The 27,045-nt window shown below is 38.1% G+C and overlaps 1 protein-coding gene across 1 annotated transcript; it reads left to right on the forward strand.

Annotated features, from left to right (window-relative positions):
* On the forward strand, window positions 1-26,371 carry sqlea (squalene epoxidase a). The gene is made up of 11 exons (XM_034000203.3): window positions 1-871; window positions 2,338-2,599; window positions 3,413-3,590; window positions 9,058-9,154; window positions 9,341-9,454; window positions 9,669-9,840; window positions 12,940-13,035; window positions 14,766-14,908; window positions 23,110-23,206; window positions 25,295-25,382; window positions 25,667-26,371. Exons 1-11 carry the CDS (start codon window positions 593-595, stop codon window positions 25,857-25,859), a joined length of 1,719 nt encoding a protein of 572 aa, XP_033856094.1. The 5' UTR covers window positions 1-592; the 3' UTR covers window positions 25,860-26,371.
* Window positions 26,372-27,045: the final 674 nt, after the last annotated feature.

Below are 27,045 nucleotides of genomic sequence, written 5' to 3' on the forward strand. Positions count from 1 at the left end.
CAGCACCGGATTGGCCAATGGCCAGATAGCGTGAGCTCTGCTCACCGCATGATTTGCTTCTGATTGGCCTAATACATTATAAAGGGGTGGTAAGTCGTGGCGGTGTACTGCGAGGTAATTTACATAAAATGAGCAGCAGCATCCTGAAAACTTGAAACCGGCTCATAACAAGGGAGTTTGTGCATCACTTTAAATTAACCATTATTACAGTTGAATTGAAAAGCTCTACCAGAAAACAAGCAACGTTTAATGGATGGATGTTTTTGGGGTTTTTTTTTTTTTTTATGAATGAGAAATTAAAATAAAAACGGAATAATATTTTGAGGACAGTTTATATTTTTGTATAAATAAACATTGGATTGCTGTTAAACTTTGTTTTATTTTAACCAAATGTACACTAAATCTGTACAGTACCATCATAAACTATAAACATCTAGTTTATTGTGTCCTTTGATCAAAAGTCGAGCGTATTAAATACTTTTCTACTTGAAAGGACTATTTTATTTAGCGATTTTCTGTAAGATTTTTTGTAAGATAAACTACTATCTGGAATTAAAATAATAATTTTAAAAAAACATTGTAAAAGATCAAAATGTGGGCTTTCCTGGGCATCGCCACCTTTACCTACATTTACAAGAAATGCGACGCTGTTATATCTTATGCCAACAAGGAGGTTCTTTTGACAGTTACTGTTTTTTTCACACTGGGGTCGGTGCTGTCATATTGTAGGTACCGTTATGGACAAACACAACACAAACCATCACACTTGGGTCTGGTTCTTCAACTCATTTCAGCTCTGCCTCTCGCTGGTTTTTTCTTCTCTAAATCAAGTACCCATTCTGACACAGATGAAAAATCTGTATCCAAAAAGGTAGGTTTTACCTAATGAATGTTATTAAAACTAATTAACTCCTTGGTTTTAAATGTGAAAGGTACAATAATATATTTGCATTTATCTGTAATGCCAACACCCTTACCGACCTTTAGGATCCTTTTACGTATATTCATGTTTTTCAAAGTCTGTTTTTATTATTAAAATCAAGTTAATATTCATGGAATGTTCTAAGATGTTGAAACAAAGCTTCATTTTATTTTTCTAAGTGTTCTCATTTAAATTTACCACTTGAGTAGTTATAAATATTAGCTTTCAGTCATTTATTTTTGTTTTTGTATGTCTTGTTTGTTTAATTAATTCATTCATTAATTCATTAATTCATTAATTCATTAATTAATATGATTTGCATTCTATAAAGAACACATTATTCAGTAATTTACTGCTAGGATCAATATTGTATTTTTGCCAAATGGTAAAACCCTAATCTCTGTATTTTATTATAAAATAAAATAAAAACTCAATATGAACGTTGAAAATAAATAAGATATCCACTGAGGGGAGATGGCGATTGATTTAGAGAATGTAATCAAACTGGACTACCAACATAGCTTATAAAATTATAACGCTTATAAAGTGTAGTGAAGGCTAAACGTTCCCTTAACCCCCATCCTGCCCCATTCTTAATTTTGAACTTAAGATAAGGCAAAATAGGGAGGCTTACTCTAAAACTAGCATGTCCACCATTTTAAAGGACTTCTTTACTTATCAAGACAGAAAGTCACCATGTTGCCATTAAAACCCATTACACTGATTTTAAACAGTAAATACATGTCATTTTAGTTCAGTATAAAATCTATTTAAATAATGCTTTACTAATAAAACAAAGTTAATATTTATTAAACTTTTCTAAGCTGTTGTGAAATAAAGCTTGATAGAGGTAAACTTTATTGGTCAGGAAAATTGTCCCAAAAATGTATGTACAAAAAGATTGTAAAATACTTTTAAAAGTGGAAATGCAAGTATGTGTTAACCCCTGTCTTTACACCTGTCACACTCTACATTGCCATGCAGCAACATTTGATAAAGGGACAATTTTCAGTGTGAAGAAATGGCTGCCTTATCAAACAGCAGTTATAATTATTTTCAACTCTTATTGTCCTGATTCTAAAGGTTTGATTTTAAATTGTTTCAAAATATTAATTAGATGTTTAGTCCATTGTCCAGATACAGTTTCTATTAAACATTCTAGACTGTATCTATTTTATTATGAACAGTTACTACTTGTATAACTTGCTTAAGTTATAAGGCCCTTCCTTATTAAACTTCATGTACCCATTACACAGTTTAGAGTAGCATTATAATAGTGTTGCTTGAAGTATAATTATTTTTTTAAACAGAAATGTATATTATATAATATATATTTAAAAGGGTTTGAAATATAAATATTTAATCTTGCACAACACTGTTGCACTTTTCTTAATTGCAATCAATTTTTTTTCAAGCATTGGCGCAAGAGAAAGGAAGCCAAGCTGAGGCACTCTTCTCAGACAGAGAGCACTCCAGGGACTGTAGTCCTTGCCAGTTCTGACCCGGATGTCATTATTGTGGGTGCTGGTGTCCTTGGTTCAGCCATGGCTGCAGTCCTGGCAAGGGATGGAAGAAAAGTTACAGTCATTGAGAGAGACCTCAAGGAGCCAGACAGAATTGTCGGAGAGCTTTTACAGCCTGGTGGATATCGTGCCTTAATGGAGTTAGGACTTGAAGGTAATTGATTATTTTTCAACATGTAATGTCTACACCAGTGCACCAACTCCATTTTTTTTTTTTCTGAATTCACTATATTTTTAAAGTAATGTTTTGTATCCTTGGGGGAATTTAGAGTTCTGCAAAGTCAAGCCACAATCATACTGGCCACATTTAGGCTTGGTGCCATTCAGTCCTGTCCCTCTCGTGCAGAGGCTGCAAATTGTGCCAGATTGTGTGGTGGTTGGTTTGTTGACAAATGTTCACTGGGGGCTACAGTAGTTTGAGACTGCCAAAATTATTTCACGTTTGACTTTAGGTGGATTGTAATGAGGTTGGAATGGCCTGAGGAAAGACCTTTCTGTTAGAATTGAAAAGTATGACTAAGACATGTGAGCAGTGGACCCCCCACTGTTGCAGTATAAATATTCCCTTTCACATTATGGTGTTTTAGTGAAATAAACATAATTGAATTAAAAGAACAGATAGGATGTTATAAACAAAATACCTAATTTCACTGTATTTGTATTGTACATAGTAATGTTAATACATGGATAAATAAATCACTGCTTTAGGAAAACACCACCAGAATTTAAACAGAGTTCAAGGGTGGTGGTATTAGATCTGCCACTGTTTAGATCTGCCACTCTTTAGGCTTCTAATAAGCACTTAATTGGTGCAATTAAGTAATTTAGGGTACAGTTGGAACAAAAACCAGGAGGGACACCGGCTCTCCAGGACCAGGACTGGAGACCCCTGGTTTAGACCATTACAATGTAGTTTCTTACTATTGGAAATAGAAACCAGCTTTGTAATACTAATATTGTGTCCCAGGTTCAGTTGAAGGTCTGGATGCTCACACAGTACAGGGCTATGTTATTCATGACATGGACAGTAAGACAGAAGTGGAAATCTCATACCCAGTGAAAGAGAAGAAGGTTCAGTGTGGAAGAGCATTTCACCATGGGCGCTTTATCGTGGGGCTGCGCGGTGCTGCTTTAAAGGAATCAAAGTAAGTACACATTTTCTTGTTTGTTTGTTTATTTACCAGATGCCTTTATCCAAGGCGACTTACAGAAACTAGGGTGTGTGAACTATGCATCAGCTGCAGAGTCACTTACAGCAACTTCTCACCCGAAAGACAGAGCACAAGGAGGTTAAGTGACTTGCTCAGGGTCACACAGTGAGTTAGTCAGTGAGCCAGTATTCAGCCCATCTTGCTCGTTTGGTTGTTAGTAGCTAATTGATCCCAGAATCTCATCAAGCAGCTTCTTGAAGGTATCCCAGGGTGTCAGCTTCAACAACATTACTGGGGAGTTGGTTCCAGACCCTCACAATTCTCTGTGTAAAAAAGTGCCTCCTATTTTCTGTTCTGAATGCCCCTTTATCTAATCTCCATTTGTGACTCCTGGTCCTTGTTTCTTTTTTTCAGGTCAAAGAAGTCCCTGGGTCGACATTGTCTATACCTTTTAGGATTTTGAATGTTTGAATCAGATCGCCGCATAGTCTTCTTTGTTCAAGACTGAATAGATTGAATTCTTTTAGCCTGTCTGCATACGACATGCCTTTTAAATCCGGGATAATTCTGATTGCTCTTCTTTGCACTCTTTCTAGAGCAGCAATAACCTTTTTGTAATGAGGTGACCAGAACTGAACACAATATTCTAGGTGAGGTCTTACTAATGCATTGTAAAGTTTTAACATTACTTCCCTTGATTTAAATTCAACACTTCTCACAATATAGCCGAGCATCTTGTTGGCCTTTTTTATAGCTTCCCCACATTGTCTAGATGAAGACATTTCTGAGTCAACATAAACTCCTAGGTCTTTTTCATAGTTCCCTTCTTCGATCTCCCATATGATATTTATAATGCACATTTTTATTGCCTGCATGCAATACTTTACACTTTTCTGTATTAAATGCACGTCAGGCACGCCAGGTCTAATTTATTTTCACAGGCGCAGTTAATTTTAGACGCGCTGTTTAAAAGTATTTTTTTTCACAGTCAAACGAGTTTAAATGGCCCTGCATATCAACAAAGCACTCACTAGGCATCTCCAGCCCCACCCCACCCTTTCGTTCACTATAGCTTTCACCTATGTAAGAAATAAATAATAATAATAATAATAACAGTCGTACATACCGATCAATCATCTCCTGATCACTCGTTTTATCACCAAACTCCTCAATAATGCAATCCAAGTCATTATTTTATTAATATAACATCTCAAAAAAGCTCTGCAAATGTCCGTGTTCTCTGTGCGCTGATTCACAGGCATAGGCATGTATGACTATGCATGAGATACGCCCTTTTTTTTTTTTTTTTTTCTCCCCCCGACTTCTCGGCTCCTGTCGCTCCCACTCGGCCATTGAATGGTTTCTCGGCTTTTTCCGGAGAAAAAACGATTAGAAAACCGTTTTTTGCATTTTTAAAATGATGTCGGACAGGGTCCGACAGTGGACCTGATAGGAATAATTGCAATGTCGGACCAGGTCCGACAATGGACCGCAAAGGGTTAAGCTGCAATGGCCCCTCCTGGACTACATTTTTTTCTGCTTTTCCCCCTAGTCTGCCACATTTCCTCCCCCTTGTGCATAGCACACCAGCCATTCCAAGGCCACTTCCCCCTCCTTTAAAACTCCACTACCCTCCCTCTTCATCCTTTCTGGGCGCTTGAGGGTGGGTCGATCCTTGGTCTGCCGCAGGCGATTCTTGTTGTGTTGCAGGCCACACCACTCTTGCCAACACCCTGCAGCTCCAACACCTCTGGTTCCAAGACATCTGGGTCTGGCAACCCCCACTCTTGTCTTTGTACCCCGTTGGCCTCTTGCTGCAGGTGGCTTTTTTAAATCTGCTGGGTCCGTAGGGCTTGATACCGCTGCCACCATATGTGACTAGGGTTGCTGCAATTACTGAATACTGTAGGTATAAACGATATTGAATTCCTACGATACTATTATGTCATTTTTTTAAATACTGTAGGTTTCGATAAAAATCGAAACATTCGGTAACAGTGATAATGAAAAATGTTACAGTCTGCGTTTCCCTCTTTGTCATGTGATTTAATAAAAAAAATTCATGAGATTTAAATTGCTTCGCTTTGAAAAGGATCTGCCTTTCATCCAAAGTGAAAGTTAAGACGAAACATGCAGCGGGGAGCTAGGGCCATGGATCAACCTCAACCCAAGGGAGAGCATGTGAGTGAAGCAGAACTTTCAAATCCTGCAGTTGCAGAGGATGAAGAAGCAGGACTTGCACCTAAATTAAAAAGACGACACTGTCAAGTTTGGATTATTTTGGTTTTAAGAAAAAATGAAAAAGGAGAGCCAATTTGTGTGGCTTGTAAAAAGTGAGTTGCAGTGAAAACAGGGAACACTTCTAACCTATTTGCTCATCTTAGAGAACACCACCCAGAAAGTTACGCTGTTGCAAAATGACAGAAAAAACTGCAAGAATCCAGGAAGAAAACTGAACTGTCTGTTGATCTCCCTATCATGGTGAATAATAATAATGTAAGCGTGGGTATTTATTAAGGACTCCGAGGCAGGCGTTGATCAATTAAATTTTAGTGTTTTAGTTAACCAAAAATTTACTTTTATTCTTGTACAGTTACCATCTCTTGCTACAGTTCAGCTTTCTTTACCTCACCCTCTTAGATCTCTCACGTCAGAATAAAAGGAAGTAACGTCCTGTCAATGTAATGCAGTAAACTAAACAATTCCACTTTTAGAGCAAGTCCCCTTAGCAAAACCCATTAGGCTTATATTACAAAAATAAAAGTTACTGATTCTATTACATATAAAATATGAGTAAAACAAAATAAATGTGGTTCATTCATTAACATAAACTCACTGCTTCTACTCGTTCATAATCATAATCTGCTATACAATAATATTAAACATTCAAATGCAGTTAATTCATATTTGTCATATATGTCAACATTATAATCATTATTATTTTTCACCTAATGTGACCCTGTCACACGGCTGGCTAAGTGGTGCTGTCAGATCCAGGAAATGAATAACACAAAGGACAGATTAAATGAAATGATGAAGACGCTTGCTTGTGCCGGTTTATTATAAATAAAAAGTTTTTAACAAAACACCGGACATGGCACTTTAGCCAAAATAAACAGATAAACAAAACGAACAGACACTAACAAACAGGGACGAACACTAAACAAACAAGTACCGTGCTGGTCCTCCAGCACCACGTAGCAATTGATTATTCTTTACTCTCCTCACTCTCTCCCGTTCTTTCGCCCTGAACACACAACCCCGAGTGAATGAAATGTGCATCTATATATACACTGTTGTGCCGGGATTCAATTACTAATTAATTATTCACTTGAATCCCAGCACGTGAACTAATTATGTGCAACCTCGTGCTCACATATTAAATACTTTAAATGCACGTGAAGTGATAGTGCAATCCCGTGCCTAAATACAATTATACATTTTAAATAACTTGTGCTGCACACACCCATTTATATCCCGTGCAGCCACATCTATACACCAACATTAACACACAACATATAACACACAAATGCACACAGGGGCGGGGCACATTGCCACAGACCCTCTTAAATGTGTGTTAGAATAATTTCCTGGAATGTAAATTATTTTAAACATTCACTTATAGGATTGTCCAAATGTACAAAGTGGTTTTACTTTGGGGCAATAAAAATGTTTGAATTGGCAGTGAAATGTTTTTAGTTAACATTCAAAAACAAATCATAGCCTCTATATATATATATATATATATATATATAATTTATATTTATATAATTACTGCAAGAGTAGATAAAAGGCAGCCTTTCATCTGTTTCAGAGAAGACAATAGGACTTTTGCCATTTTTGAAAGTTTAGGAAGAGGTCAGAAATATGAGTTTAATTCCAAGCAGGCGAAGGAGATCAACAAAGCTGTGGCTGTGACATGATTCCCATTTATACAGTGGAGACAAGACAGTTTCAGAAATCTTTTGAACAAGCTAAATCCCCGATTAAGTCCTTCCAGGTCGTACCCACTTTATTGAGGCAGAACTTCCTCGCATTTATGAGTCATTGAGAAAGGAAGTCAAATAACGGTTGTAACACAGTGCTTACTATGCTGCAACTTCAGATCTGTGGACAAGTCAGGGTGGTGGTGGAGAACCTTACATGAGCTTAACTGTTCATACCATTGATGAAGACTGGTGTCTTCACTGTGATTGTCTTGAAACCGTGCCTGTTCCTGAAAACCACACTGCAGAAAACATATGTGAAGCTTTTGAAGATCTCTTGCAGGAGTGGTCACTTGACAAAAACAAACTTCCAGCTGTCACTACCGATAACGGATCAGATTATGTCAAGCCTTCGACACCATTTTGAAGATTCCAAGACTGAGCTGCTTTGGTCATAATTTAAATCTTGCTGTGACCAAAGTCCTTAAAATCAGGGAGGTGGAAGATGCTGTTAAGTCCTGTCGAGACCTGGTCTCCTCATGCAGCAGGAGTTGGAAAAAGAAGAGGGAGCTCCTCAAAAAGCAAAATGAGCAAGGTGTTGCACAGCATCAGTTAGTTGGAGATGTTGTAACTTGCTGGGGCTCCACCTATGACATGGTGTCACGCTTTGTGCAGCAGCAGGAGCCAATTTGTGCAGTCCTGACAATGGATAGGACATAATGGAAATTAATGCCAAATAAAGACACATTAGACATCTTGGAAGATACTGCCAAGGTTTTGGGGCTAGTTCACAACTTTACAGGCTCTCCTTCCTCAAACATACATTCAACAAACGAAGACGATCGGCCTTTAGTGTTACAGATGAAAACTTCCATCCAAGAAAATCTACTTTCCAGTTATATAAATGCCAATGCTGAGGTTCGTTTTGTGCTTTTAAAATACAGACCCAGACACAAGATTTATGAATTTAGCACGTTTGCGTACTTTTATTATTTACAATAATAAAAAATAAAAAAGCACAAAACAAAACAAAAATCTAACTCCCACATGGAATACTAACTGAACTTTTGCTTTTCACTCACTAACCGGTTTTCTAACCAACAGGTTTCTTCACCGTGACAGCCTCGCTTCAGACAGACTGGAGACTGCCCAGAACAAACTTTTTTCCTGGTTTAAATACCTGCCGGCAGGTGGCATTCATTCATTATTAGAGCCAGGTGAACTTCCTGACTTTCTACCATGGCATTCTGGGTGATGTAGTCTTTTGGCCCCTACTGGACTACATTTTTCTCTCCTTTTCCCCCTAGTCTGCCACACTCAACCAACTGCTTTATGACCAGCATTTATTGCCCAGCTTTGGTGAGGAACAGTATACTGTATATGTTTATGAAAGCGAATGAAGTGCTCCATAGAACAGGGAAATACTTTTAACATTTAAAATTCTAGTTCCATCTTTTTTTCATTTTTCTCAACAGGCTATTAAACAAAACACACTATTTAAATTGCATTACTAACTGCTGGTTACATTTTCACAGTGTAAAGTTAATTGAAGGAACTGTGACTAACCTGCAAGAGGAAGAAGGCTGTGTTACTGGTATCCAGTATAAAGATAAGGAAACTGGAGATGTAAAAGTAAGTTCAATATTATACTGCATACCGTAACAGTAAAACTGAAAACTTACATTTCAAAAGTAGCCTGTGGTTACCTTGAATTGTGTGTGGAATAGGAAATTTTCTTTTGTCTCGTTTAACAATGTCCTTTCTTTTTATTTTAATATTACTAATCTTATACTGATGAATATACTTTTAATATTACAGGAGCTTCATGCCCCATTGACAGTAGTTGCTGATGGATGCTTTTCCAAGTTCAGGAAAAACTTAGTGACAGACAGTGTCAGCATTTCATCTCATTTTGTTGGCTGCATAATGAAGGTAAGAAGGCCCTCAGTTGTAATATGTTGCCAAGCAACAGGAAAATGTAGCCTTATTAACAATCTAAAAAAAGTCTTCACAGCGCTCTGTTTTTTTTTTTTTACTGAAAGAGCTGGCCGTTTTTACGTCGGAGCAAAACATTTACTTACATTAGATTAAATTGTAGCTTTAGCTTTTTTCATGTGATTAACAGATAAATATGTTCTGTTTGTAGGATTCACAACAATTCAAGCCAAACCATGCAGAACTGGTTCTAGCAAATCCCAGCCCAGTTCTTATTTACCAGATATCTTCCACGGATACCCGGGTCTTGGTAGACATCAGAGGCGAAATGCCAAGAAACATCAAAGACTACATGATTGACTACATCTACCCACAACTACCAGGTACAGGCACTGACTGGAAATTAGAACTGCACATAAACTAGGGCTGTCAAGTGATTTAAAAAAATGAATCGCGATTAATCTTGTGATTAAAAAAAATAATAATCTTAGTTAATCTCAGTTTTAATCGCATATTAAATTACAATTACTACATCCATCTCATTTTAAATGTGTTTTATTACTGATGTTGTTGTTAATAATAATAATAATAATAATAATAATAATAATAATAATAATAATAATATCCTTAACTGTAAATAAAATCTTTTAAAATGTATTTGAGACTGAACGCGGTACCCAGGTGTACCCCGTGCAAATTCACCATCTTTGTCTTTTTTTTTTTTTTTTTTTTGGAATTGGCCCAAATACGTAAAAGCAAAACCATTTAAAAAATGTATTACCAGTATGTAAGTTTTTTGATTGTCACATTGCCTGCAATGTTGGTTGGTGCAAGTACATATTAGTACACATGGCTATAGTTATAGCTATAACTTGTTGAAACAAACTCAAGAGAACAAGCAGGCAATCCTAACTACATAAAAAATAAATACAAATCAAACACTAGGATTAGCCATTTCAATTTTTAATCACTGGAAACAATTTACAAACTACCTCAGTTATTGTGTGTTTTTGCTTTACCAAGGACAAACTGCAGAATGCTGGCCTGTTTGGGCTCTCTTGAACTTGCGGCAGTTTTTTTTTTTTTAGGTCATCCAACAGGTCTCTATTTTTAAATGTGATTGTAGCTACAATAAGCACTTCTAGGAAATTAACTGTTCATTGTGAAGAGAACATAAACAAAAAAAAACTTTGTCATAGCCAAAAACTGCAAACTAACAAGAAAAAGGCTGTACATACTACGTGCAAAAAACAAAAAAAACAACAATCTTATATTATCATATATTTAGCTTGATTCATGGGCTTGGAGCGATCCTAAATTTCTGTCGAAACTGGTGGGTGTAATTTGTTCTTGTATTGTTGTTGGCTGTAGCAGAAGAGCTGCTGCTAGTGTGTTTTGAGAAGTGAAGGCATGTTCAGCACGCAGCAGACTAGATGTACTCATGTGTGATACTGTGTGTGATACTGGAACTCACTTTGACAGTAGACAAGTAAGCGTCTTTCTGTCCAATGCACCGTCAGAACATTTTAGAAAAACAAACAAAAACCTCCCATTCATTTTTAGTGCTTTGCTCCATTACGCGGTTCAGTGACTAACTTTCATAAGAAAGAACATAAGAAAGTTTACAAACGAGAGGAGGCCATTCAGCCCATCTTGCTAGTTTGGTTGTTAGTAGCTTATTGATCCCAGAATCTCATCAAGCAGCTTCTTGAAGGATCCCAGGGTGTCAGCTTCAACAACATTACTGAGGAGTTGGTTCCATACCCTCACAATTCTCTGTGTAAAAAAGTGCCTCCTATTTTCTGTTCTGAATGCCCCTTTATCTAATCTCCATTTGTGACCCCTGGTCCTTGTTTCTTTTTTCAGGTCAAAAAAGTCCCCTGGATCAACATTGTCTATACCTTTTTAGGATTTTGAAGCTTGAATCAGATCACCGCATAGTCTTCTTTGTTCAAGACTGAAGAGGATTTCTATTTAAACAATAACTGCACTCAGACACTCAATCCAATGTTGCCGTGGCCGGGATTGAAGTACGGTGTGCCGAAAGGCTCAAGACACAGCATTGCAATTAACGCACGTAAAAATAATTAATCTCCAAAAACATTAACACGTTAATCAGAAGTTGACTGCGATTAATTGACAGCACTAATATAAACAGATTGTCACTGGGTTTATTATTATTATTTATTTCTTAGCAGATGCCCTTATCCAGGGCGACTTACAATTGTTACAAGATATCACTTTTTTTTTTATAAATTTAGTCGTTGCCAATTATTTTTATTATTTTCTCCCAATGCCAATTATTTTTTAAGCTCAGCTCACCGCTACCACCCTGCGCTGACTCAGGAGGGCGAAGACGAGCACACACAGTCCTCTGAAGCGTGTGCCGTCAGCCGACCGCTTTTTTTCCCACTATGGACTCACCATGCAGCCACCCAAGACCTACAGCGTTGGAGGACAATGCAGCTCTCTGGCAGCTTACAGGCAAGCCCACAGGCTGCCCTGCCAGACTACAGGGGTCGCTGGTGCGCGGAGAGCCGAGTACACCTTGGCCGACCTAGCCCTCCATCCCCCCGGGCGACGCTCGGCCAATTGTGCGCCGCCCCCAGGGAGCTCCCGTCCACGGTCGGCTGTGGAATAGCCTGGATTCGAACTCGCGACGTCCAGGCTATAGAGCGCCACGTGGAGCGCCTTTACTGGATGCGCCACTCGGGAGCCCCTTATCACATTATTTTTACATAGAATTACATTATTTTTTTTACACATTATTTTTACATACAATTGCCCATTTATACAGTTGGGTTTTTACTGGAGCAATCTAGGTAAAGTACCTTGCTCAAGGGTACAGCAGCAGTGGCTCCCACCTGGGATTGAACTTACAACCCTCCGGTCAAGAGTCCAGAGCCCTAACCACTACTCCACACTGCTGCCCTGTACTTTATGCTGTACTTATCTGAGTATCTGAATGGCTTCCTTAACAAAAAATCTGGAAATTAAATCAATGCCATAGTAAGTTTCACAGGTTTAAAACTATAAACAATAAATATTATACATATTCAAGTTTTGTGAATAGGACTTACTATCCCAGTTCTTTCTGCACTAGTTCTGCAAAACACGAACAATTTGGAAACTCATTATTAAATGAATGCAATGAGTTAAGATTGTAATTCCGTTGAAGAATCTAACTATTTGAGAGAGCTTAATGGAAAAGGTTCAAGGAATCCCAGGCTCAAAACTGTTTGGTAAAAAACAATTACTTGAATGAATCCCTGTACCTGGTATTCATATGTAAGATTTATACTTCTACTCCAGATTGTCTGTCTGTCTGTCTGTCTGTCTGTCTGTCTGTCTTGTATTAATTGACACGTTAATGCTATAACAAATATATTTCTTGAAATGATGTACAGGTGAGTTTGGAATATGAAGTGTTCCATTAGCTTTCTTATTTACAGTTGTAACTGTCTGTTTATTTACTTTCACAGAACACCTAAAGGAATCTTTCCTAATTGCACTACAGAATGACCGGCTAAGGACCATGCCTGCAAGCTTTTTGCCACCCTCCCCTGTGAATAAACCAGGTACAGTGTGCGAGACAATATTCATTTATTATTATTATTATTATTTATTTCTTAGCAGACGCCTTTATCCAGGGCGACTTACAATTGTTACAAGATAACATTATTTTTACATACAATTACCCATTTATACAGTTGGGTTTTTACTGGAGCAATCTAGGTAAAGTACACTTGCTCAAGTGTACAGCAGCAGTTTCCCCCACCTGGGATTGAACCCACGACCCTCTGGTCAAGAGTCCAGAGCCCTGACCACAATCTATTCCAGTTGGTCACCATGAACTAGATCCCTCAGAACTTGTGCTAATGCATTTCCATATAGCCATATGATTTTTCTTCACAACTGAACAAATGTTTTTCAAGGTACAACTAAAACTTTAAGTGTGACTGTGGCAGGGCGGCTTTGTGGTGCCGTCTCCGACCAGGAAGCCGTCAGACACAAACACATTCAATACAAAAATAGATTAAAAAAAGGACTGACAAACGCAGCTCACAGAGCCAAAATAAAAGGTTTTAACAAAAAAAAATTACTGACACCAAACTAGTACTGTGCTGGTCTTAACCCAGCAAGCATAGCAATTGTTATTTTCTCTACTTTCTGTTTTGCTCGCTCACGTTCCTCCTTCCTGAACACCCACCCAACTCAGCAAACGCAGGTTTTTATACATGTGGTCATCTCCAGATTAGCAAACACTTAATCAATCTGGAGGACCGCATTCTGCACAAGACTTGTATATGCGTGGTCAACAGCCAATCTGTCAATAATTCATTTGCTGCCGACATGCATTCTCATGAGATGTAGTCTGGCAGAGACGAGCTGCAAACATCGCCCCTGCCAGACTACATTACACTATAACCATTCATACTAATAACAATAAACTATTCTGTTTTAAATACACACAAAACAATACATTAAATAACCAGTTCTTAAACCCCAAGCACTACATTTAAATCAACCCACAATATTAAACACACCCCAAAATAATACATTTGTTGCAGGGCTTAGCCCTTCCCCCTATTTACTTTCAGGGCTCTGCCCCGCAACAGTGAGATACGCACAGGTGCTTACTTTTACAGTACAGTGTCTACTTTTTTGTTCTGGTCTTAGCATATGAACACTATACAATACCTTGGGAACTGCTAGCCTGAATTCCATGAAACTTTGCATATAGACATACAGAATAATGTATAGGGTGCTGTACGATACAAGATGATATCCACCCCATGAAAGGTCAGAGGACATCAGCTTGAATCTTACACAGCACCTTATATTTTAATATTTATTAAATTAGATTTTAATGTGATATAATTTGTATCTAATTCAACCAATCTGATACAAACAAATTTCAGATGACAGTATAACAATATCAGGGTCTAATATAGTATATATATATATATATATATATATATATATATATATATATATATATATATATATATATATAGATAGATAGATAGATAGGACATTCTCTTTTGATTAAATCATACATGGGCATGTGTAAAGCAATTCTTGCAACATGCTATGATTGTCACTAGAACTGACACCTGTAGTATGCATTGTATTTGGAATAGTACTACTAAGAATTAGGAAACAATTACTACATTTAGTATTACTAAGCCTCATTAATCCTATTTCAGATTAAAAATGTATAATTTTTATATGCTACAAGCGTAATTGGTACAATAACACAAGTTATCGAGGACATTTTTCAGGCAAATGTTATATATTGTCCTAGGAGTTCTTCTATTGGGAGATGCCTACAATATGAGACACCCTCTGACTGGAGGTGGAATGAGTGTTGTTCTGAATGATGTCCAGATATGGAGAAGCCTTCTCCGAAACATTCCCGATCTTTATGATGACATTGCTGTGCTTGAGGTAAGATAGACATATACTTTATCACTTAGTGTCTGTTGACTGGCTTGGTGGTTTTTATTCAAGTGTTGCCATTCAACCCCCCCCTGATGGTCATGCTGGTCTATGCAGCCACTACATTGCCACTTAAGCAGTTACAGAGATCCTTCTGCGTTCCTTATATTGTAGAAGCCTAGTGAGTTCTACATTTTATATATATATATGTACAGTGTATATATTGTAATAGAATCGCACTCACCGCGGTTCGTTGCCCCTTTAAAACACGACCCAACATACACAGGAATGGATTTTTTTGAAGCGCGGTTGCGCAATTTTTAATAAACACAAAAACAAAAATAAAGAAAACAAACACCTAGCTCTTCTTTGAGCAATAACTAAAACAAAACAGGAACCTAAACTGAAAACAGGACAGCTAAGCTGTTTACCTGTAACAAAACAAACAAACAAAACAGCACACACACAAAAAGGATTCACTCTACCTTTTTCAAATTATGGCTGTACCCACACACCAGCACAGTCAGGCTTCTGCCCTCTTCAGCAACCGCCCAGAGCAGACTGACTACTCTCCTTTTAAACCCTGCACCTGGCTCCAATTTTCAATAGTAGCCAGGTGCAGGTAATGATTAATAATAAAACAATTAACAAAAACAATTAAACAATTAAACAAAACAAACCAAAATGTGCCTTACGCACATGTTTTTCTGCAGGGAGGTTTTAACCCCCTCCCTGCTGTCTCACAATATATATATATATGTGTGTGTGTGTGTGTGTGTGTATATATATATATATATATATATGTATGTATATATATATATATATATATATATATATATATATATATATATATATATATATGGCATGGAAAAATAACAATCTCTGGTTGGTTAAATAGCATCACATGACCGTGCATATACAGTACTGTGCAAAAGTTTTAGGCAGGTGTGAAAAAATGCTGTAAAGTAAGAATGCTTTCAAAAATAGACATGTTAATAGATTATATTTATCAATTAACTAAATGCAAAGTGAGTGAACAGAAGAAAAATCTAAATCAAATCCATATTTGGTGTGACCACCCTTTGCCTTCAAAAAAGCATCAATTCTTCTAGATACACTTGCACAAAGTCAGGGATTTTGTAGGCATATAGTCAGGTGTATGATTAAACAATTATACCAAACAGGTGCTAATGATCATCAATTCAATATGTAGGTTGAAACACTATCATTAACTGAAACAGAAACAGCTGTGTAAGAGGAATAAAACTAGATGAGGAACAGCCAAACTCAGCTAACAAGGTGAGGTTGCTGAAGACGGTTTACTGTCAAAAGTCATACACCATGGCAAGACTGAGCACAGCAACAAGACACAAGGTAGTTATACTGCATCAGCAAGGTCTCTCCCAGGCAGAAATTTCAAGGCAGACAGGGGTTTCCAGATGTGCTGTCCAAGCTCTTTTGAAGAAGCACAAAGAAAACGGGCAACGTTGAGGACCGTAGACGCAGTGGTCGGCCAAGGAAACTTACTGCATGCTTACTTCCCTTCGCAATCGGAAGATGTCCAGCAGTGTCATCAGCTCAAAATTGGCAGAAAACAGTGGGACCCTGGTACACCCATCTACTGTCCGGAGAAGTCTGGTCAGAAGTGGCCTTCATGGAAGACTTGCGGCCAAAAAGCCATACCTCCGACGTGGAAACAAGGCCAAGCGACTCAACTATGCACGAAAACACAGGAACTGGGGTGCAGAAAAATGGCAGCAGGTGCTCTGGACTGATGAGTCAAAATTTGAAATATTTGGCTGTAGCAGAAGGCAGTTTGTTCGCCGAAGGGCTGGAGAGCGGTACACGAATGAGTGTCTGCAGGCAAAAGTGAAGCATGGTGGAGGTTCCTTGCAAGTTTGGGGCTGCATTTCTGCAAATGGAGTTGGGGATTTGGTCAGAATTAATGGTCTCCTCAATGCTGAGAAGTACAGGCAGATACTTATCCATCATGCAATACCATCAGGGAGGCATCTGATTGGCCCCAAATTTATTCTGCAGCATGACAACGACCCCAAACATACAGTGAAAGTCATTAAGAACTATCTTCAGCGTAAAGAACAAGGAGTCCTGGAAGTGATGGTATGGCCCCCACAGAGCCCTGATCTCAACATCATCGAGTCTGTCTGGGATTACATGAAGAGAGAGAAGCAACTGAGGCTGCCTAAATCCACAGAAGAACTGTGGTTAGTTCTCCAAGATGTTTGGGCCAACCTACCTGCTGAGTTCCTTCAAAAACTGTGTGCAAGTGTACCTAGAAGAATGGATGCTGTTTTGAAGGCAAAGGGTGGTCACACCAAATATTGATTTGATGTAGATTTTTCTTCTGTTCACTCACTTTGCATTTTGTTAATTGATAAATATAAACTATTAACATGTCTATTTTTGAAAGCATTCTTACTTTACAGCATTTTTTCTCACCTGCCTAAAACTTTTGCACAGTACTGTATATATAGCGTATACCATGGCTTGCATTCTAATGAGCCACTTCACACTTTATAAATCAGTATGCACCACTACATGACTGGCTTAAAGAAAAAAATATTGAGCTCCCCTCCTGGAATTTGCAGTGGTAGCCCTCTGGAGTCGCACCCACATGGTTCAGGATGGCAGCTTTCAGCATGGGGTACTCCATCCTTGCCACCGGATCCAGGGTCCTCGCCGCCGCCTGCGCCTCCCCCGTCAGCTGGGGCAGGAGGTAGCTAGCCCAGTGCTCTCGCGCCTATCCGGCAGAGATCGCCATAGCCTCAAACACCTCCAAGTATGCATCTCCTGCGCCAAACCTCAGTCAGGGTTTGGCGCAGGAGGTCCATCATAGCAGCGAATTGCTGCGGGTCCATTCTGCCTCTTTGCTCTTGCACTGCTTTGTGTGGGCAGTGCCAGTGAATCCCCTAGTAACACCATGTGTGGAAGGTTGTGGGCAATTCACTGACACACACGGCAGACAGAAGGTTTTATTTGTAACGCTGCTCAGGCACACTAATTTATTTTTACCAGCAGAGGGCGCTGTTGTCCATGGCCCGAGTACCAGCAACGGTACACAGGACCACAGGAATACCAATACTGGTAAACAGTTAAAAGCTGGCGCACTCACAGGTGCTTAAAATAATAATGAAAACAAAAGGCGAAATGAAAAGGGAAAATAAAACACAGTAATAAAACTACAAAATAAAGGTGCTGCTTACGCAGTGCCCCCCTGCCGCTAAGCCTGTCAGCTCGGGTCTCCATCCTACGCTGTTATGCACTATACACTGGGGTGGTCAAGGTTCCCCTATCACTCAGGGGTTTCGCTGTCACACGTCACTCTCGTAATTTGCAATGTTTTTTTTTGTTTTTTGAAAGTGACGACAAAAAAAAGTGGAATCGTCACTAGTGACGATCGTTTCTGTTTGTACTATAAAAAAAAAACCCTTTTGTTAGTCACACACAACGTCTCTTTCTTCAAAAGAAGGGACCACTAAACCATAGTCGCTGCTGATCAGATCAGCGCCTCAGCCTCTCGATTCATTGGCTCTGCAACGTTCTCATGGCGTGGTAGGCGACGTAAATGCAGTCAGCCATTCAGTGCCTCAGTTTCATGTTGTGTGTCAGTTACCATGGTAATTGAAAAAATAGGAGCACACTAAAAGAGCAATGTTCTTGTATTGACGGTGTGCTATAGACTCAAGTAAATATACAGAATGTCGTAAACAGTCAAGCGCTCACCAAGTATCTGCTGTTAAACTTATGTATTTATTATTAGAACATCATAATCATAAAAAACAATGAAGCGAATTCATGTAGACGCGTTGCGGCCACTGGCCTTCGTCAGTGCAGTAATAATTTAAATCAAGCACATACAGACCAACACCAAAATATGTATATCCAAGTATAGTCTATTGTAAAATTACAAACTAGAACACAAAATCATAACGGACCACTAGATGCAACAACAGATATGATTATAAAAAAGGTGTAAACAACAGCTCCTCGTTCATGCCACCAGGAGATTCAGTTTGCAAAGTATGTATCCAAGAGGCTTCCCTTGTAGTAACAGTTTATTACGATCTCCACCTTGAAGTGGGGTATTAACCACTTCAATCCCCATAAATCTGTGTATAAACGCTATGTTGTTGTTCATTAAAATGTCTCGCTACAGGTGATCGTATATCATTATTCTTAATAGCGCTTTTATGTTCACTTATACGCGTTTTCAATTCCCTAATGGTCTTACCCACATAGCACAGACCACAAGGGCACTTCAACAAATAGACTACAAACTTGGTAACACATGTGATCCTACCTCTTACTTTAAACTGCTTATTAGTTTTAGGATGGGTAATTGTATCGCTTTTTATCATTGCATTGCAACAAACGCAATTGTGACAATTAAAGTTACCTTGTGGTATCTGTGTTAAAAAGTGAGACGGTGGAATAAAAGTGTCTGCTTTAACAAATACATTTCTTTGTCTTTTAAATGTAAAACATGGAGGATACTGATCTCAACCCTTAGCGGTCCATTTATTCAACACGTCTCAAGTGCGTCAGGTCCAATTTATTTTTACATGCGCAGTTTATTTTAGATGCGCTGTTTAAAAATATTTTTTTCACAGTAAAACAGGTTTGAAAGGCACTGCATATCAACAGGACACTCAGTACTGCATCTCCAGCCCCGTCCCACCCCTTGTTCGCTGTATTTTTCACATACCTCTTCATAGTAATGCATACCGATCAATCATCTCCTGATCCCTCGTTTTATCACTAAACTCCTCAATAATGCGATCCCAGTCATTATTTTATTACTATAACATCTAAAAAAAGCTCTGCAAATGTCTGTGATATTCTTTGAGCGCTGGATGCAGAAGCAGCGATCTTGTTTGTTTATGTCCGTGTTATCTATGTGGTGCCGGGGCTATCTGTATTCATGAGATATGCCCCCTTTATTTTTTTGTTTCCGGCTTCTCTCGGCTCCTATCGGTCTCACTCGGCCATTGAATGGTTTTCTCGGCTTTTTCCGGAGAAAAAAACGATTAGAGACCTGTTTTTTACGTCTTTTTGATGATGTCGGACAGGATCCGACATTGGACCGGAAAGGGAAAATTGCAGTGTCGGGCCAGGTTCGACATAGGACCACAAAGGGTTAATTTGGTTGACAATATGCCAATGAGTCTGTATTATGTTTTTCATTGTATTTGAAATAGGTGAGTAGGTAGAAACAAAAGTAACAGTGTTTAGTCTTGGCTGTCTTAAATTGATGTGTAAGCAACTGGTCTCTATTAAGAGACATGCATTTAGATAAAGCTTGATCGACCCAAGTATGTTTATATCCTTTCGTCAAAAATCAGTTTTTCATTTCATTAGCTTGTAATACAAAATCATCCTCAGAATCACAGATCCGTCTTAATCTAAGGAATTGACTATATGGCAAATTGCGTTTCAAAGAAGGAGGATGATAACTAGAAGCATTTAAAAAACTGTTACGATCCGTGGGTTTCCTATATAAAGTGGTTATCAGGCGATGCCCCACCTTCACAACTTGAACATCTAGAAAAGTAACCATACTCAAGCTAATCTCTGAAGTAAACTTGAGTGTAGGTTTAATGTTATTGACATATTCTTCAAACTTACTCAACATATCTTTAGATCCAGTCCATATAAAAAATATATCATCAATGTAACGTAACCACAACTTTAGATAAGATTTAAAAGGATTATTGTTGTAAATGTAATCGTGTTCAAATTTACCCATATATAGATTGGCATAGTAAGGCGCCATTACTGAACCCATTACTACACCCTGAATTTGGAGATAATAAATATTTTCAAATCTGAAATAATTTTTATTTAAAATCAAAGAAAACAATTCTATCAAATATGAACTAGGGGGCATCACCTGAGAACCACGGTACCATGTTACCACCATGGTAACCCAGATCGCTTTATGAGGCTGTACTAGGTGCTGCTGTAGCTTTCAGCCTCACATTATTCTTTGCAATCTGACAGCTTCTGCTGTTGCGCTTTCACGACTACAGAGAGTTCTGCTCAAACCTTTGCATCCGCAGTGAAAGCGGTAAGCTTGTGTGCGCAAATTAAAAAACAAAACTGTTAGCCAATACTGTAAAATGTCGCAGAAGAAAATCCACTCGTTTTTTCAGCAAGAGTGAAATAGAACAAACAGAACAACAAGTTGTAGAAGATGAAGACTTGGATTCGGAAAACACCAGACAAAAAAGAACAAACAAAGTTCACAAGCGTCAGATAAAAGAAAGAAAACAAGCAGCAAAGTTTCAGCCTTATTGGAAAACTCTGTATCCATGGCTTGTATATAATACTCGAACAATGTTTTTTTTCTTTTTATTGTAAAAGACATATAAGTACACGAAAACACTCAGTAAACAATTACATTTTTAATGTTATTGTATACCATAGACTGGTAGATTTTAGCTGAAGCGTTAACAAAATTCTGAAATATTGTACTTTTCATTTAGGAAACCTGAAATGAATATAGAAATATTTAAACTATAGAGCATTATTAAAATGGTTAAATTAAATAATTGTTTTGGTCAATACAGTGATTTAAGGTATAAAATAAAAACAGGATTCATAACACCCTTGAAGACTTGAGCTGTGCGCCAGTAGTGACTACTGAATAACTGGAGTGACTAATGTTTTTAGAAAGGATTAGTCACTAGTGACTACAAAAATCTAGAACCCTGGGGAAACCCTGCTATCACTACACACGTCCCCTCGGGTACGTAACAACAGATTTTAATAAATTGTTTATTTATTGCTGGCTGTCTTCCTCAGCCGTGCTTGCCTGTTTTGGTGTCTCGCGCAAACCACTGGCCTTCTCAGCCAGTGTCTCTGTGTTTTCCAATCACGGCCACCCGAATGCATAACCCAGCACAGCACTTATGGGCCGAGCAATCCCCCAAGGCCCGCCTCTCAGCCACTCAGAGAGAGGGAAAGCCAGCACACCCTCTTCCCCATCTCTCCGTGTCACTGCCATGACTGACAGGTGGATCTATGAGGCTGCTGCCCCCTTCAGTAAACAATACAATAAGGCTCTACCAAGCTTTGTGAGTCATAGATGGAAACATTTTGTGAAACTGGGTGAATTTTGTTGTGATATATTTTCAACTGAGCAGTGTATATGTTAAGGGTCTGTGGCAAAGTGTTGAATAGTGTACAGGTGCAGGTGATTAAAGAACAGACAGACAATTGTAATCCAGGTGAATAGGTTTGTTTTTATTAGTTGTTTTTGTCCAGTGCCTGACTGCGAAACAAACAGGAAATAATAATAATGGTAAGTAATACAGTGGTATGTATCACTTACATGTATAATCACCCAAGCTGGTCCGGAAATAATAGTCCTATTCTTGTATCTCCACATTAAACACAACACATACACAAGTCTGGTTAGTGCGTGAATTAGTGATTGTGGTGCAATACAGTTTTACAGTGATACAAGTGAAGTGCTGTTCCGGGTTTGTGCTGGCCTCTGGCGACAGCTCTGGAACGTGTTAGCTATCTAGTGATTACACTCAACAATAGACCGTATAAACAAACACTTATCATTTCACCGACAGTACGGGTCCTTCCAGGTCAATGACACAACCAAAACGAAGGAACAAATAACATTGCTTCGACCCCTATTTATACCGTCACTCATGACCCCTTGGTAAATGACTGCAGCTGCTTTTTATGATCTGCAGCTGCCACATCATTTCCCTTCCCGGTCAATGAGTTAGTGTACCGAAGCTCCATCTCTTTTCTGCATGACCGACTTCCTTTTAACCCTCGGAACGAAGTGTCAGGCAATCTAGTCCAGAGTGCTCTGTTCCCGTTACTTAGCACCCTCACAGGTCGAGAGAGAGATTTACCACCAAGAATCTTTCTGTCACAGGGTCTTATGAACATTGGCAAGAAATATGAAAATTAGGGAAATTAAATAGTAGGACAAATTTGTATTGTATAGTTCCTTACCCTGTATGATAAATGCAGTTCATTTTTGGTGCTACTTTATATTATTTATCTTAAGTTGTTGTTTGTTTAGCTTGCCTTGAATTACAGTAAATTATCCTGTACAAGTGTGATTTAAAGTATAGGAGATTAGTAAATCTTTAAATGTGTGTACTGTATGTGTTTCTAATGTTTCTTTATGCATAAAAGGGTTTTCCTGTTTTTTACAGGCTAAGAAAAAGTTCCATTGGGCCAGGAAGAAGTCCCACTCCTTTGTTGTGAATATTCTGGCACAGGCCCTTTATGAGCTCTTTGCAGCAACTGACAGTAAGTTCTGCCTCTCCTAGTACAGTTTTTCACACAATAATGGGAAATGTCTTACATATTTTACACTCCTTTCAGGGAAACTGCAAATACACTGCAATGACAGGCACAATACATAAAAGAACATGCGCTATGAATAGAATGCTGCACACATTTGTTTAGAAAGGATTAAATGTCTAAGAGACACAAATGGCAAAATCATAGACGAAGAAAAAAAATAGCAAATATATTAAATGATTACTTTTCACAGGTTTTTACAAAGGAGGACACGGACAACATGTCCCACATGTCGACCTGCTCCTATCCAGTTTTAAATAACTTAAGCATAACAGAGGCAGAAGTGTTAAAGGGACTAGGAGCTCTTAAAATAAACAAATCCCCTGGGCCGGATGAGATCCTTCCAATAGTACTCAAAGAAATGAAATAAGTTATTTACAACGCTAACCAAGATCATGCAACAGTCTCTTGACACAGGGGTTGTACCAACAGACTGGAAAATTGCAAACGTAATACCGATCCACAAAAAGGAGACAAAACTGAACCAGGTAACTACAGACCAATAAGCCTGACTTCTATTATATGAAAACTTATGGAAACTATAATAAGATCTAAAATGGAAAATTACCTATATGGTAACAATATCCTGGGAGACAGTCAGCATGGTTTTAGGAAAGGGAGATCGTGTCTAACTAACCTGCTTGAGTTTTTTGAGGATGCAACATTGACAATGGATAATTGCAAAGCATACGACATGGTTTATTTAGATTTCCAGAAAGCTTTTGAGAAAGTCCTGCATAAAAGATTAATTCTCAAACTGAACGCAGTAGGGATTCAAGGAAATGCATGCACATGGATTAGGGAGTGGTTAACATGTAGAAAACAGAAAGTACTGATTAGAGGAGAAACCTCAAAATGGAGCGAGGTAACCAGTGGTGTACCACAGGGATCAGTATTAGGTCCTCTGCTATTCCTAATCTACATTAATGATTTAGATTCTGGTATAGTAAGCAAACTTGTTAAATTTGCAGACGACACAAAAATAGGAGGAGTGGCAAACACTGTTGCAGCGGCAAAGGTTTTTCAAAATGATCTAGACAGCATTCAGAACTGGACAGACACATGGAAAATGACATTTAATAGAGAAAAGTGTAAGGTACTGTATGCAGGCAATAAAATGTGCATTATAAATATCATATGGGAGATACTGAAATTGAAGAAGGAATCTATGAAAAGACCTAGGAGTTATGTTGACTCGGAAATGTCTTCATCCAGACAATGTGGGGAAGCTATAAAAAAGGCTTGGATATATTGTGAAAAGTGTTGAATTTAAATCAAGGGAAGTAATGTTAAAACTTTACAATGCATTAGTAAGACCTCATCTAGAATATTGTGTTCAGTTCTGGTCACCTTGTTACAAAAAGGAAATTGCTGCTCTAGAAAGAGTGCAAAGAAGAGCAACCAGAATTATCCTCGGTTCAAAAGGCATGTCGTATGCAGTCAGGCTAAAAGAATTGAATCTGTTCAGTCTTGAACAAAGAAGACTACGCGGTGATCTGATTCAAGCATTCAAAATTCTAAAAGGTAAAGACAATGTCGACCCAGGGGACTTTTTCGACCTGAAAAAAAGAAACAAGGACCAGGGGTCACAAATGGAGATTAGATAAAGGGTCATTCAGAACAGAAAATAGGAGGCACTTTTTTACACAGAAAATTGTGAGGGTCTGGAACCAACTCCCCAGTAATGTTGCTGAAGCTGACACCCTGGGATCCTTCAAGAATCTGCTTGATGAGATTCTGGGATCAATAAGCTACTGACAACAAAACGATTCAAGATGGGCTGAATGGCCTCCTCTCGTTTGTAAACTTTCTTATGTTCTTATGATATATTTTGTATGTGTATTGCACCCTTTTGGTTTGCCAATGTCACCTTGATTGGTTAACAAAGGGGGTGTTGTACACCCATGGACCTCCTATATCTCTTATGGCCTATTCTGGGTCTCTTTGTAAAATCTTTTTGTAAACTTACTATGGTCCATCTGCCAGGGCCGTTCTCAAGCTGGATTTATGATGTGTTTTTTACTTACATTTCAGATTCCCTCCATCAGCTGCGAAAAGCCTGTTTCCATTACTTCAAGCTGGGTGGAGAGTGCGTGACAGGGCCCATAGGCCTCCTTTCTGTGTAAGTTTATATTTATTAATTAAATATTCAATCATAATATATGTGTAAGATTGCTGATATGCACAAGGTTATACAAAAAAACATACATTTACATAATTTATACATTGATTTTCCCAGTTTTAGGATAGTTATTAGACAGCTTTAAGGGGTGGACACATTTCACAAGTAACTGGGCTAACACAATCAAAATCCCATTCACAGACTTAAGTCTAGCCACTGCAGGGCTTCGTTTGATAAAACACTTAAACATTTTTCTCTCTTTTTATTTTTTTTTTACCCGTCAGGCTTTCTCCAAACCCGATGACGCTGATTGGCCATTTCTTTGCCGTGGCTCTTTATGCTGTTTATTTCTCCTTCAAATCTGAACCCTGGTTCACAAAGCCACGAGCCTTCTTCAACAGTGGAGCAATTCTGTACCGTGCTTGTGCCATCCTCTTTCCTCTTATCTATTCAGAACTGAAGTATCTGGTTTATTAAAACCTAGCTGTATAATGCATAGGCAGGAATTGACACTTAGCCTTTTAATTTATTTCTATAATTTGTATTCCCTGTTTTGCACCTTTCTACATATATAGTATATTCTACAGTAAAGAGTGACCAACTTACATGCTTATGTTACTGAAGGCTTGTAACTTACCTGCATTTGTCTCTTTTTCTGCAAGGCAATCTGTATCATGTCTTCCTAAAATAGAGTTCAGAGTTTGGCATCACAAAATGTTGAAAATCCATTTGATAATATTTCATTATTTGTTCTGGTGTACATAAACTCTGAAAGTGATACAAAGTGCTTGTGCTATTGTGTGAAATTGCATATTGTATTTGGAGCAGAGAAGAAACCTTGTACTTTACAGAACAAACGTTCTTAAATGAAATTGTGAACTTGTCAGCCACTATGCTGCTAAATATGTAATTCTAATGCACCTGGTATGTTTTTTAAATGGCAAAGTTATTCAGCAGATATTAAACAGAAATTGTTTTAATCCTTGAAATGATTGTCCTACATCAAAGTGTTCCATAGCACATTGTGACTTTTTTAAAACATGCACAGTAATATGAGGTTTTGTGATGTAAAGACATAATTAAAACAATCATAATGAAATCCAACACGTAACAGCGACAACAAAAGAATGTAGTTTAAATGTTGTAAAGCTCATATGGTATTGTCTCAAAGCAGTAATTCATCATTTATTGTTTTAGATCAATGCACTGAGATTGTAATTCAGTGGAAAAATCCAAATTTTAGAGAAATGTTCAACAAGAAAAATATGTATGATACTGAGCATTTTACTGTTTCCATTGTTAAAGCTTACACAGCAAACTTTTTAAAGATTCATTAGATGTATTTATTAGCAGCCGTCCTTTGTTTTTTGTTTTTTAATTAAAATCTGATGTTATTACACTTAGTTACAGTTGAATAATTGTTAGTTTTATCAACTGTTTTAACACTCCCCAGTTATGTCCCAACAGAAATGTCTGTTAATCTCTATTTAAACTCCAAGTCTCACTCTTATTCTCTGTCTTGCTTTTTCATTTCCTCTATCATAAGAACATAAGAACATGTTCATAAGAAACATGTATCATAAGAAAGTTTACAAACGAGAGGAGGCCATTCGGCCCATCTTGCTTGTTTTGGTTGTTAGTAGCTTATTGATCCCAGAATCTC

Source organism: Acipenser ruthenus, chromosome 4 (genome assembly GCF_902713425.1).
Source record: "Acipenser ruthenus chromosome 4, fAciRut3.2 maternal haplotype, whole genome shotgun sequence".
NCBI lineage: Eukaryota > Metazoa > Chordata > Actinopteri > Acipenseriformes > Acipenseridae > Acipenser > Acipenser ruthenus.